This window comes from Limanda limanda, chromosome 7, assembly GCF_963576545.1.
Source record: "Limanda limanda chromosome 7, fLimLim1.1, whole genome shotgun sequence".
Lineage (NCBI taxonomy): Eukaryota > Metazoa > Chordata > Actinopteri > Pleuronectiformes > Pleuronectidae > Limanda > Limanda limanda.
In genome coordinates, this window is record NC_083642.1 from 6,738,035 (window position 1) to 6,753,025 (window position 14,991).

The 14,991-nt window shown below is 42.4% G+C and overlaps 1 protein-coding gene across 1 annotated transcript in view; it reads right to left on the reverse strand.

Moving 5' to 3' along the window:
• camta1a (calmodulin binding transcription activator 1a) overlaps positions 1-14,709 on the reverse strand; it is a 294,400-nt gene extending 279,691 nt beyond the window's left edge. Inside the window, 4 exon segments of the mRNA XM_061075151.1 lie at positions 1,209-1,312; positions 10,885-10,986; positions 14,549-14,654; positions 14,656-14,709. Coding sequence (XP_060931134.1) covers positions 1,209-1,312; positions 10,885-10,986; positions 14,549-14,654; positions 14,656-14,709 — 366 coding nt within the window.
• Between the last annotated feature and the right edge of the window lie 282 nt (positions 14,710-14,991).

Below are 14,991 nucleotides of genomic sequence, written 5' to 3' on the forward strand. Positions count from 1 at the left end.
ATATTTTTTTGTTTTGCATTAAGATAAAAAATGTGGCAATAAGCATGCAGGTGAACTAATCACAAGTCTATAGCAGATTAAGATTTAAACAGCAAAAACTAATCCAGCTTTCTCAGGAGACTAACATTGGGCCTTTATAAACATCAAACAAGACAAATGTCTGATTAAGGTTGTAATTAAAAAATAATGCAAATGTCTGTACTTCAGGTAAAAGGGAAATGAAAATGACCAGATCTGTGACAACCTGTCAAAGCAAGAAAACGATTATCGGGTTTGATTTGACGATGGATAAGTTGTGACGCATCTTAATGTGATGCAAATATGAAATGAAAGACACCTCATGTTTCACAGCACCAACGCTAACAACCTGTTTACATCGCGAGGCCCTTGTGATGCTTGCCAAACAGAGCAGGAGTGAAGTCTTGTGAACGAGACTCAACCAGAGAACGATATCAACCTTTGATTAATGCCAGACGGGGTTTTCCTTGCAGAGAATGAGCGCTGGAAAATCCACAGTAAACAAAAAACTAGGAGATGAGAGACGCTTCTCAACTGTCTCAGTTCAAACACGAGGAGAGAGGAAGAGAATGTTTCGTCTGCTTTGTGGTTTCTTCCCCGTATTTGACCGAACAACGCGCTGTGTCACAATTAAACATCAGACTATCAGTGCAGGCAGTGAATTCTCTACGTTGGAGATTTTAAGATGCAGCGACCAAAGACAAAAAAGATCAGAGGAAGCTTTGCATCAATATTAATAATTTCACCTAGATTGCCGCAAAGGTGATATTCTCAGGATTACTTCATGAGTTGCACTTAAATTTCTGAAACATAATACAAATGGAATCTAAAGAGAAATATAAATATAAAAAGTATATATAATACAGTTAAAACAATCCTGATATTCCCCTTCATGTGTAATCTGAAGGGAAAATACCAGAGAATAAAGTAAACATAAAATATTTTCACTGGTATAATGTGAAATGTTTAAAACGCTTGGCCTATGTGAGTTAAGAGGGTATATTTTTCTAGGGGTATATTTCTTTTAGATTGAGGAAACTCATGGAGAAGGCGTCGCGTTGCTTTGAAGGGAGTTCACACGTCTTACAAACCTGAAAAGGGCCTTGGAGAATAGGGTGTCTTTTAGACGGGCACCTTTGTAAAGAGATGGATTGAGAAGAAAGTGGTATGCTAAAGAGCAGTAGCCTTACCTCATTAGTGTTCCACCGGTGTCTCTCCTTTGGCAGCGAGGTGCATTTTGGTAGACATTCAAGCAGCTTCTTGGGCAGGTATATTTTCAAATGTCCATGTTCATCTGCAACAAGAGCAACGCAAAACAGGATGTTTAGCACAGGCGTTATACCTCATTGACTCGCTCGTCTCCCTCTCTATCAGGCCGTCCGTCTCTCTGCCACAAAACGCTCAGTGTAAACTAAATATCTCCCTACGAATTAGGAAATTCATTTAAGAAATAAGAGAGGACTGCCTGCATTTTTATTTTGTGCTTGGCTAGATTATTTTACTGTGAAATGCATCGTATCAGGGGAGTTCGCCAGAAATGTTTCACTGTCAACTTGTAAAGGCTGTGTCTATTCATTATTTAGACACAATAAACACCCTTGAGTGATTTTACAGCGTATGGGGATTTAGTAAGGGGGCCTGTGCGCTGCACGCCAGAATGTGGTATATTAATAAGGGAAATAATTACAATTACCAGGCCCAATGCTTACATCATAATGCATGTCGCTCAATCCATAATTTAGATTTTACAATCAGTTCATGAGTATTGTAAAACAGTAGGGGTTAAAGACACAATCATGCATGAATGCATTCAAATGTTGAATTAATTCCAGTGCTTTCTTTCAGGTAAAATATGGAGATGAATAATGGGTGAACAAACTATACTTGTTTATGAAGACAGGAACGTGGTGAATTTATAATATCATGAAGAACCCTATTACAGTTTTAATAGAACAGGAGATATAGGCTTACGTGGACATAATCCTAGTAATTCTCCCACATTTTATCACTAACAAAAACTGTAAAAGCAGAAAAGTCTGAAATTGTCAATCACAGGGGGGGTCGAAGACAGTGCTAGTGAAAAAAAATACACAATCTCAGGTGCATCAACATGGGGAAAAACGTCAGTGTGGAAAAGATGTATGGTTCATAACAGAGGGGGGAAAGACTTGTGTCAGATTGTGTCATTGAGGAAATATTTTAGCTTGTGCATCATCCAGACGAAGCCTGCCAAGTATATAAGCTTCACTTTTTCACCGGAGCTGCCAATAAAGTTTAGGTTGTTCCCTCCACCTCACCACCCCCCTCCCCCCCATCACACCCACTGTGAACCTTTAATCCTTTTGGTATATGCCGCACTTCTAATGCATCAACAAGCTGTAAATCAAGCCCCACAAATATTGCACGTAGTTAGTAAATTCAGGTAAATGTTCCAGCATGTGCAAATGAATCTGTTATTCAGTTTTAATGTGTGTGGATTTAATGTAAATACATTCACGGGAAGTGATGCAAAATGCTGCATTTATGCAAACGCAATTTAGCTGGGAAATAAACCATAGCTAAAAACCAAATATCATAGACCGAGGCACATTCTTTCATATTTATATAACTGCAGGTTTGGATACTAAGGGGGGAAATGGGTGAGTAAAAGGGAGAAAGAGAAAAAAGCTTGAAAATGAGTGCTGACTATGGATCCCTGGGGGAGCCGGTGTCACTGGTTGATTGTAGGAAAAGAAAGAAAAAGTTCAACCGCAGAGAAACACCACTTTAAAAGCCAATACAAATAGTGATCATGAGGATATAAGAAGATGCTTGTGGCTTGATGCACGTCACAGCGGGAACAGAGGGCCACTGCCCAGAAACCTCAGTGAACACAGTCGCCTGGCGGCACGACGCGCGAGGTGGCACATCATCGCTCCCAGAGGAACGCACGGGGAGATGTGTAGTATTTACCATTTCCATCTGTACCTATAATTCTGCGTGTACACTCTGTTTTATATCAGCTGCACAGGTATCTGTAATCATCCGCTATGCCCAATTAAGAATCACATACAGCATCTGCTCCTTGATACCGGAGCGCTTCCACTGTCAGAACTAGAAAACATGCTGCAGCTGAATTATCAGAGAGGCAGCACCGACAGAAGGAGGCTGGATCTTTGTGTGAGCGGACTTTTTGCTATTCAAAAGGAAACTAATCAAGAAGCCGTAGTCTCATTTTGATGCACAGCCAAACTTTCATTATCGTCCAATAAAAGGGTCAAGAGGAGCGAAAAACTGAAGCCCACTCCAAAATGGGAGAAATCGCTCTCGATCCACACTCGGGTACAGCGTGGGTCAGAACAAAGTTTTGTCCATCTCCCATCCTACGACATGTGATCTGAAGAATCCTCTCTTTGCAGCAGCAGCAGATACATATGTCTGTCTGTGTGCGGATTATTCAGGATTCAGTGCTGCCCCCTGGCACCGCCTCCTGTGACACCATCAGCAGCTGACAGGGGCTAGATTGGAATATGTCTCAAGCATGTTGAGGATTTTATCGCCAAGTGAGTCGGGATCGAAATCTACCGCAGGAGGATTCGTCTGCTCAATCTGCCAGCAGGCTAAAATACTGGGGAGGAGATGTACATAAAACATCGAGGCTCCTGACAAATAGAATGAGAACTGTAGTCTCTCGCTTGGTTTTAATCATTTCACAACCTTATAATTACACCGGTCATTGCACAACAATGTCTCTGTGCAAAGTGTTGCCGGCTTTACAACTCTCTGTGCCACGGAACCCTGAATTATGCAAAACACATCTCAGTTAAGTATGCTGTGCACATGAAAGGTGAAACAACTACCACATGACTGCATTTTACTTTGAAATCCTGGTCTTGTATGTGGCAGCTAACAACCCCCCAAGCGGCAGAGCAACCGGTAAACCCGGCAGGACTCATGTGTTAACTGGGTTTCTCTTAATCCTTTAACCTTACGTAAACACTTCTAAAATCAAATAAATAGGCTGTGATCAGATTACTAATGTGCATGTAACTACGTTAAATGATGCGAGAAGTCTCAAGCCTGTTAATGAGGACATTATCATAACAACCTAATATATATTTAAGACATTACTGGACTCTTTTCCACCTGACATATTCTGGGGAATATTGTGTTTTCTGTCGGAGCTTATAATATTTCACTTGCCCTTTTTGCATGATATTACTTTTACAAGGGGCGTTTCTTCCATGTTTTATAACCTGTTAAACTCATTTTAAATCAGCCAGTTAAAGTTATGTGAGTGTATGTAATAGTCAAAGCTCTAATTCAGAATTTTTGCCCAAATTCAGGCGACAGCTGATAGTTGTTGGCTGAATTATCTATTCATGCAATTCTCCTATGGATGAACTAAGACATTATCCGTGGATTACTCTGCTACTGTAGAAAATTAATGGCTCTCTGACCATGTCTGGAATTTTTGGGAGCATCTTTTTCTTTAGATATTCAAGATTTAAAAAGTCAAAGGCCCCGACTACAGTCGAACATGCACCGCTCCGTTTCACCTCACATAGCCTTTGCCTCAAGTCTTAAAGTGCTGTCTTTCAGTGTTTCATGGTCCCCACTTGCACTCACAGTCCCTCTATTTCTAGAGTAGCCATTAAGATTTATTACAGCCAAACCATGAAAGGTTCTTGACTGGCCAAGTCAGTCACTAGACGTCATCGACCAAAGCATCTGCTCCTCTTGCTGAAGATCCAGTTTGAAGGCAACAAGCCCCCAAAACCAGCAAGAAATGAATATGGCTGCAGGACAAGTCTGGCAGAGCAGCACCAGGGAACAAGCCAAGTATCTGTTAATGTCCATGGATCAAGGATCCCACACATATATCGACTGCAAAGCATTAGCAGCCAAATATTTAATCTAATCAGGGTATATCGTATGATTTAAACTGAAATACTGCTAAGATATCTGGATGTTCACAGTATATTTATGTTAAACTGTGCATCACATTTGCAATATTACTGTTGTTGTATTGGACGAAGCACACTAGACAGAGCTGTATCAGATGAAGTTTTTATCCATCTCAAATACGAGCGCCTGCCTTTCTTTCAAAAACAGGCTAACTACTGTCGTGTTTCAAATCGTCCACTACGCCCGTGCTGTTAAATAAACCATGTGTTTTAGATGTGACACTTGTTATTCAGATGTTGAGTGTTGGCCGTCTCTAATCTGGGAGCCCTTGTCTAACATGAGAGGGGCCTTGTTTACATAAGAACGTTTCTTACTGGGCTCTCATGGGACGCAAAAAGCAAACTCACTGTAACCGTCGAGCGCTGAGGTTTCTTTTCTGCTGCATTACACTCTCATAACTCCAACTTTCAGCTGCCATTTATCCACAGTAATAATATTTCTGCTGCCGTACGCCTTCGGTGCCTTCCACCAGACATTTCCACAGATGAGAAGGAGGAACCATGAGCATCCACAACAAAGTGCTGCTTGCTAATTTGTCCACTGTGGCATGGAAATCCACATATACTGTGTGTGCATGAGCTGAAAACGGCCCACGGGGGAATACCTTGTATGCCAGATTTGGAATACATTAATAGATTATGGACAACTTTTTCATGATCTAATTGTCTGAGAAGATCAGTGTGTAAACAACAAATTACCGAGAAAAATTTGGCTTTAAAAATGTAAATGGATCAAAGCTTGAAGGGAACTCTGCTTCTTTTGCATTCCATTGCTTTCCCCTGTACGTTTTAACATTAACTTTGGAGTCCAAACAGCAGCCTTAATGACTGTGTGTACATTAGCCAAGAAAGGGATACACAGAAAACTACTATTTGATTGTAAAACACTAAAAGTGCAAGACAGGCTGATACCAGAGCTTGTTATATGAGAGGATGAGCCGAGCTGAGCTGGCACACTGGAGCCAATTACATTCTGGGTCTTGATGAGCAAGCTCACATCCAAAAGGCTAAAGAGGGAGAGGAGCTCTTTTTAGTGCAGGCTACAGGTCTGCAGCTTTCATGTTGTGTTCTGAACAGGGGCACGTGCCTTCCTAATTCTCATCAGCCTCTGTCGAACGTGTATGAAGATATATATATTTCTGTGCCCTGATGTTTGGATTATCACTGATCCTGGCTGCTAAGCAAACACTTGGGCTGAATTTAAGGGCATCTGTCATGCTAGCTTGCTCCAGCCCCACCCTAGAGACGGGAGCGAGGGTCATGAGACTGGAAAGGCTGACAAAAACAAATCTTTAATCAATATCTGAGCCCTGAACGCAAAACCCTCTCTCTTCCCTCTCTGTCTCAGAGCGCTCTGGGAGTGACAGTTTTTCTTTTTAATCTGTGCCCACATTGTGGAGAAATTGCAAGCTAATGTTTTGGCTATAGATCATTCAACAAATCGCTGCTGGCGGTGCATATCCAAAGTAACAGCCTGAATGCCAACCTTTTTTCCACAACAGTTTAGTGGCTAATATGGCTTAAGGATGAGAGGAGCAGTGTAACACTATCTGCACTTTTGGAGCTATACCTGAAACACGTGGGAGGTGAATCACAGACGAGCAAACAGTCCTGTGGATAAACGTTTGGCTCTCACCTCCGCTCGGGAAAGAAGCTCTGTGAAACTGAATCATGCCCCTGATCCACTCACTGGGATGGACCAAAACAAAAAAATGCTCCTATGTGTTTATCTCCAGAGTTAGCATGGTTAGCCAAAAGATCTTAGCTAAAACATATTTCATCAACTAGGGTGTGAAATTTTATGCTACCGTAAAGAAAAAAAAAACACACCCCATCTGCTGCACATAAACCGTAGCCAAGCAACTAGTTAACAACTTATCAGTGGTAGTGAATGATGCAGCATGAAGACGGCACAAAAAAACCCTTTCCTTTACAGAGGAGCTCTTCTCGATGCAGAGACTAACGACAGGAATAAATCTGTCACATTGACATCTTGTGAGAATTAACTGTTTTGCATATTTCTTAATGCAGCGTCGAATACTGTATCTTTATTTTAACTGCCAGCGTTGAGTCTGTTCAAAGAAAGAAAAGGCAGCAGCAGCAGCGTTGTTTAACCTGGTGATGCGCTGTCATCCTTAAACACCTTCTGCAACTAACTCATTAGCAGAAGTAACCGATATTTTGATCATTTAATCCCTGTCTTGTATGGACAGAAGAACACTTTTATAGTCAGAGGGAGACGGACACAAACTGTAGAAACACCACTTGTTATTTTATCATTGTGCTTTCATCACTAGCAGGAGATTTGAAAGAAAAGAAAAACCATCGTCTTTCTTTGTGCACACAAAACATACATGTACAGAAAAACTCTAAGACAAAATACAAACTGCCATTGATTCACAGCATGCACAGAGAAATATTACACATCCTACTTACATGCAGTTTCTACATAATGATGTATGTAAAGAAAAAAAAAATACATTCAGTGAGATGCTGAGACATGATGAGAAATGTGTCAAGCGTCTGAATTGAAACAATCTACAATGGGAGGGCGTGGAATGGGTTATACAGTATTTATAATGATCTCTAGCAGGCGAAATGTCAATCCAGTCCAGTGACAGATTGAACCTAAAGCTCATACAGTTGCATGTTGACAGTTGAAAACAAAATGTAGACAATGAGACCAAAATAAAAGAGAAAACAATGTGGTTAAAATGTGAAGCAGAGATTAATTCAGAGAGCCGAGGTGCAGTGGTCAAGTGATGACAAGCCGTCAATAGAATGTGATGAATCTGGTTGTGAGGCGTGGAAGAGGAAGATGAAGAGGAAGAAGAAGAAGAGAAAGGAAAAGTAAAGGAGGGGGGTTAACCTGCGGGAAGCTGCTGCAGTGACATTTACACTAATGGGATACTGCCCCTGTTGCCTTCAGGTTAGGACACTTTCCTGTGATTCAGCTAAGAGCCAAAACTCTTCATAACATCACTAATCATCTGCGGTCGTGACATCGAAGCTCGATTCACACTGTTCACACACAAAGCAAATATCTATCGTTACAAATATTAATCCCTAAAACAGAACTCATTCCAAATACTCTGACATATGGAGAGGAAAACTTTTGAGTCTTTTTTTCTGTGACAGTTGTTCGATTGTGTCACTTTTTCTGTTTTATATCATCGTCCAACAACTCACATTTCAAGACACTTCCATGAGTATCTGAATCATTACCTCTGCCAGGAGGTTATGTCTGCGTTTATCTGTCTGTTTGTCTGTCCTCCTTCAATTCTGGTTGATGATCTTAAACCCTTTTGTTGATATCTCAGAGAAAAGTTTATGGATTTGGATGAAAAAAATTCTGGCATATTTAGTGGACTGGTATTCACGAAATTAGGATTTTTTTAATTGAAAATTTGGTTTCCTACAGGGACTGTTCGGCCTTAGCAGAAAGATTCGAATTGGTTTTATACCTTATATAAAAAGGAGAATTGTCGATCCTGAATTAGACCAGAGTCTGTAGCCTGCTTCTTGTGGGAGATCCTGAACTGAGCTTCACTACAACACAGGACAATTTAGGCAGTGTCATATTTCCCTGGTAGTAATAACAGTGATTGGCCTATAGTCCAGGGGCCGCTCTCCTCACAGCCTGATGGCTCTAGGTGGGGACACGGAGAGGACTATGTAGACTTACTATATAGCCTGTGTTAGTTTAGGACTGGGAAACCAATTATCTTTATCATTTGGCCTATAGCCTGTTCGATAACACTCTCACATACGGGGAAATTACTAACCGCCCACAAGCGTTAAAGAAAAAACTGTCTGCTGAATCTCACCATGGCGTTGCTATGTTACAACGAACTACAACAAAGAGAACATTGCATTGCTTGTTGCAGAAGCATCTAGAATGAGCGTTTGGCCCACAACACAAACACACACACACCCAACAGCTGTTTCAAAAGATGCAAAATTATGTATTACTTTTTCACCCAGTGGGAAAGGAAGAAAGAGTCTGAGTGCATGTGATATACTCGAATTTACACTAAATCTCAACGGACATCATTGCTTACGCAATTGTGCTGCGACCAAACCAGATGCAGCATCTGCAGCGTGGCAGCTTTCATTGTTTACAATTACAATGTTTACATTCCCTCAGTGGCTATGCGCTAGACACACTATGTGTAATATAGTATAATAAGGGAAGACTGTCAGAAAGTCAAACAGCTGAAAAAAAAAAAAAAATAGAAAGCCCGGTCCTATTACTGGAAGTTCAACAAACATGCACACACGGTTAACTGCCTGCAACAAACTGAAAATGACTCTTTATGTGTTCTCAGCCCTCACCAAGCTCACCCATCCATAAAAATCCCATCTCAAGGAGAGCAGAGGTGAGGTCTCTCTCTCTCTCTCTCTCTCTCTGCTTGCCTCTCTCTTGCTCTCTTTCACTTTCTTCCTCTTGCCTACACATGCACACAAACAAAGCCCTTCTTTCTGTATCATAACTACTCCCACAATTACTCAGACGATTACTCAGATCAATGGTTTACCTGCCTGTTTCGAGCTGCTCTACTCTGCTGGAGTGTCCTGGTGAGGCGGGGGGGGGGAGAAAACCTCGGGGCTGAATGCATTAAACAGGGTGTCTGACACGGGTGCAGGATACTGTAATATCACGCAATAACATGAAGGAAAATAGCAAGACTGGCAAAACGTATTGTCAGTCACAGCTGTCACACATGAGGGGGCAACGCAAAAGTCTATCAACAATGTCGCCGTTACAGGCTGAGTCGCTGTTTCATAGATCTGCACAAGCAGTCCCCTGCCATTAAATCTCTGAAAACATTCTGTGTTAAAATAATACCAAGAAAATTCGGTGCAGCCGAGCTCACCCAGTTACAGCTATCGAGTGACGAGTCTAAAAAAGGGTCTGAGGGTGCTTTCAGATGCTCTATTTAGAAATGACAATACACAAGCACACTTAATTACCCAGTCTCTAGTCTAGATCAACAGAGTCTTCCAGCAGTGAAGAGACGGGTGTATTCATTAACAGTGAACGGGCTCCTTTCTGCTGAGAAACAATCTGCTTCACAGAGGACAGCTTTTTCAATGGGTGAAGAGACAGAGGCTAAAAATTCAGACAGTTCCTCTGTGGAGGAATGAAGGGAAACTCACCCACAAATAACATCAGGACTTTGGCCTACATTTCTGACTGATTTGTTTTGGACATGAAAATAGCACTTGTGCTTAGACTTGTCAGCGCAGTGAAGCAGTTGCGCCCACAGACGCTGGTTTTTACAAGTCATAAAAAAAAACTAAAACTCAGCTATGATGTTGTGCTGTCTTTGTTCTTTGCCCCTGGTCTACAGATCTCGTGGCGCACAAATGTAATGAGAGAGGAAGCAGGGGCAAAGATTAATCCATTTGAAGGAAGAAAATATCACAGGATACAAATTTTTCAGCGCCTTGTAAATATTTTTCAGCCTAACACAAATTGATTTTGCAAGGTTTTCAAGTCAGACTGCACAGTGCACACTTTGGTTGATTTTTTTTCTCTTCAACCATCAAAAAAAAAGCTTGAAGAGAAGCGAGGAGAGGCAAGTACAGGGCCATAATTGATGGCTCAAAGTGTAAGCTTTCTCTCCGAGGGTCCGCTCAGGTCCTGATCCCCTGGCCTTAACCTGAAACAATCACTCTTAGTTAACAACAGCACTTCAGCTATTGACAGCGTGATCCCGTAAAGCAGACACTTCAATCAACAGAGCAGCCGGAGGGGGTGTTGTGTTGGAGGAGAAGAAAAGAAGGAGAGGGAGGGGGGGGCAGCATGGGTACGGATGAAATCAAGAAGTAAATAAATGAATCGATGAATGAATAATAGATTGGCCAGCTAGTGGCTTCTTGGAGCGGCAATGCAGTATTAATAACTGACTCTTACTGTTCATCTCTGTGTCATCACTGATACTCTTAGGTGGACCATGGCCAGCATAACACACTGCTGATCTGTACATTCGATCCGGATTACGAACTTTCTTCAGTCCTTCAGGAGGCAAAGAGAAAAGTAGAGAAAATCGAGGAAAAGAAGCATTCTGCCAGCCTGTGATTACTAAGCAAACTCCCCATGCAAGCAGTATCCACAGAGGCTAGACATTGTAATGAAATACATTTAAAAACACACAAGAGCTCTTACACAATATATGATATTAATAATAATAACAACAACAACAACAACAACAGTAATGATGATGATGAATCCCAGTGAATCATTTTGTCTATTTTAAAAGAGTGAGTTTTGTCTATTTTTCTATTCTTAAGCCTACGCGAAGCAAGGACGGTAATAAGGGTCGGTGAGGCTTTGATGCTGGTCAATAATTCTCCCTATTGCATCACCGGTAAAGCGGATTGATCAATACAATCAATCATGTGGCCGTGCAAAGCAGTCGGTAAAGGTCTATTACAGGCAGGCATTAGGAGTGATTCGTCCCAGGAACCACAGACCGAACCCGGGTCCCATCCATCCACACCTCACTGATTCAATTAAATGGTTGGGGAAGAAGAAGAAAAAAAAGAAAAGAAAAAACGTAATGCCTGATTCAACACAAAACTGCGAGAGCAAAGTGAGTCGTCCGACATCGCGAGGAGGTTAAATTCCTCCTTCTTTACAAAAACAGCGGAGGAACATTTACACCATTGCTGCACAAGCACTTTTGTAAGTTAATGGCTGACTGCGTGCTTACTTGATGTTTCGCTGGCGCTTCACCCTGAACTTTGAGTGAAATGATAACATCATGAAACTTTTTTAAACTGCACCCACTTGAAAATAAAGAAGAGAAATAAGACTCGCGGCGCAGCTGAGAGAGCGAGGCTGGATTCACGTTTTTACGAAAAAGCCGCCTTTGTTGATTGTGTCTGTTGTGCGTCTGCTGCTCCAACTGCTTTAGACTTATATATAGCTTATGTGACACGCTGACAGTTTAGAGATCCAACTCCAGAGTGTAAATACTTACAACTTGTAATGTTTACAATGGTTTTTTTTTAAGTCCCGACGCCACAATAAGTGTGTGCTTGCTTGTGTTTACAAAAGTGCTGCTTCATTTCTCACATTTGGCTCTTGCACAGCAATGTTTGAATGAGTCTCTGCTCTGGTGGATTCAAGACAATTGGCTGTAGTTTCATCCGGAGCAGTCTTCGGCTAAGACATATCAAGCCTGTGTCTTCTGTGGCCTCCAGGCCTCGTTGTTAAAGTATTGGACCCTCTGTGCTGTTTATGAGTGTGAAGGAGGGGGGGAAAGGACCCCCGAGGACCCTGACAATCAGTTAGGCTGTAGAGAATTACCCCAGGATGAAAACATTACACCGCTGAATGAGACTAGGCCCTGGCCCCTGGGTTGAATGCCAAGATGTAACCCTCAGTTGTTATGGGCCATCATAAGACCTGCCAAACAACTAAGAGAGCTGCGCTGCCTGCATATACCACAAGGACAAAAGGTTAAGAAACACTGTTCAGCTCTCTCTGTGCTCTCCTGACATCCGCCAGCATGTCATGTAAAAACTGTAACAGTGATGTAAGTTGAAAAAGCCTGTTCCACATTAATGAACGGCTAAAAGTAAGAAAGGAGAAAAGATTCAGCGTGAGAGTTTCTACGTAAAAGCTTTTAAGGGCCAGGTTTGCATGAGGCGGCATTACATTTACATTAAGATATGACCCTCCCGCTTTCTCTCTATGCTCCTCTTCCTCCCTCTCCTCCTCCTCCTCCTCCTCCTCTTTCCACTGACCGGCCTCACAGGAACACTGAAAATAACTTAACCTGCTCAGCAAGGGGACTTTCACGTCAGGGTTTTCAGTGAGCGCTGCCTGAATCAAGATTAACAACTGGAGACTATTTTGTTAAGTTCAGCTATGTAGATGAATACATTAGGCCTATACACCACAGTGAAGTCATTACTATCATAAAACCAGATGTCTTCATTTTTTTGTCATAGCCACAGACTGATCCCTCATATACACTAAGTGTGCTTTGAGCAGCTCAATAGCACCCCCTGGTGGGACTGGGTTTAGTGGTTGGCACACTGACATCCAAACAACTGAAATCCCAGCGTTTTATCTTCTCCCCTCATATGGAGGCAGGTACTTTGTTTACACTCATTTGAGGCATTAAAGTAATTCTGCATCAAAAGGAATTTGTGTTTGAGGTTACTGACACTAAACTCCGACAGAAGTCTGTTCAAATTTGAAGCCTGCCACAAAACATTACGAACAGCTCGGAAACATCTGGCCCTAACGATTGATGGAGAAATCCTTTTTTTATTATTTTTGTGCTCGTCTCTTTCTAATTTCAGTCTGCAGCCAAATTTAAAGACCCGGGGTGTGAGTCGTCTGCTTGAGCCATAACATAAATCAATTTTTTTTTTAAAGAGACAACAAGTTTCGAAAGGAAGCTGCCCCATCATTCTGTCATATAAAAGTTCAACATTTAAAAACGAAGCACTGCTGAGATATATGCTTTCTGTTTTTAATCAGCTGTCATTTCCATACTTTCTCCAATAAAACCAATCCAGCCCATATGGTTTAAACCCAGTAAAACATTCCCCTTTAAAGCTGATGTGTTTTATCTTATCTCCTTCTTTACTTCATATGGACGTTGTGTTTAATTCCACGTCCAAAGATTCCATGGGACTGAATCTGAATGAGAACAGATCTCCTATGCATATGCTCCGCAGTAAAACACCCCACTAAAAAGGAAATGAGTGAGTCTAATGCATTTCATTTTGAGTTAGTGAGCCGTAAGAAATAGGATGAGGAGGGTAAGGAATTTAAAACATCATTTCGTCCCCTGTGAGTAAAGTAGCTGGTAAATAAAAATAAAAAATACTCTTAACATCCTCCCTGCATCTTGTGCTGTGATGGCATTTATCATCTCAGCAGCAAGTTGTGTTGATTCTCATCGGAAACACAAAAAAGAAAAAGAAAAAGAAACACAACACATCACTTCTGCCTCCATATCATTGTCTAACTTGAAGTGAACGAAGAGGGAAACAAAACAAAAATAAAAACTAAACATTGAAATTTTTACAGGCAAGGCATGTTTTGTTTGAAGGATTTTTCCCAAATTAAAAAAAAAATCATAACCCAGAGAGGAGCCGACCTGACACAGAAACTAACCCGAGCCACGCTGCGATGGAGCCGGGGTACCGAGGGAAGAAGTTGCCGCTGACATGTTGTCATTAACTTAGCCTTGTTGTGAACTACTTGGATTTTTTCTCCCGGCTTCACAACGACCCCGAGCGGATCCGACGCGGTACTTTCCGCGGTCCCCAGGCGGACTGTCCGGGGCTGTTCGTCCCCGGGATGCAGCGTGCTGGACGAGGGGGGCTACACCGGGAATAGGAGCCGGGGCTATAGAAGGGGTAGCAGCTAACCCTATAGCCGGCTAGGTGATGTCTCCACGTTTTAACCCGGGATAGCGGATCCGTTATCCGGCGGAAAAAAAACCTCCGCCCCCCCGCTGAGCTCGCCTTTTCCCGGGATGCGACCGCTCCGGAAAAAAAGCCCCACGACGGCGGTGATACTAGTGAATTAAATCCCGTTATAGTCCTCTTACCTTCCGGCTTGTTTTCGGCAGCCATTTCCCCTTCACGCGCAACATCCTCCTCCTCCTCACGACCGTGGGTACCACGCGCGTGCACGGCGAGGACAGCACGAGGAGGGACCGGGAGGAGCGGGGGGGGGGGCGAGTCGGGCCGACCGTAGAGAACTTACCATTGGCTGAGAGCAGGTGAGTGACAGACCCCCCCCTCACCCACCACCACCCCCAACTCACATTTACACCGTGTGTTATTCGGTTCTTTCTGTGTTTTTTATTCCGGGGAATGTGAAGCAGCTCAGAGGCTCCACATGGTGACGTGTTGTTCTGACAGAAAAGAAACAACTTCATCATCAGCCAGGTGAGAGTAGTGACTGGAACTGGTTCATCAGAGGTTTGTCCAGCCCTGAGAGACATGATGAGACAGGGGATGAGACAGATGATGAGACAGATGATGAGAC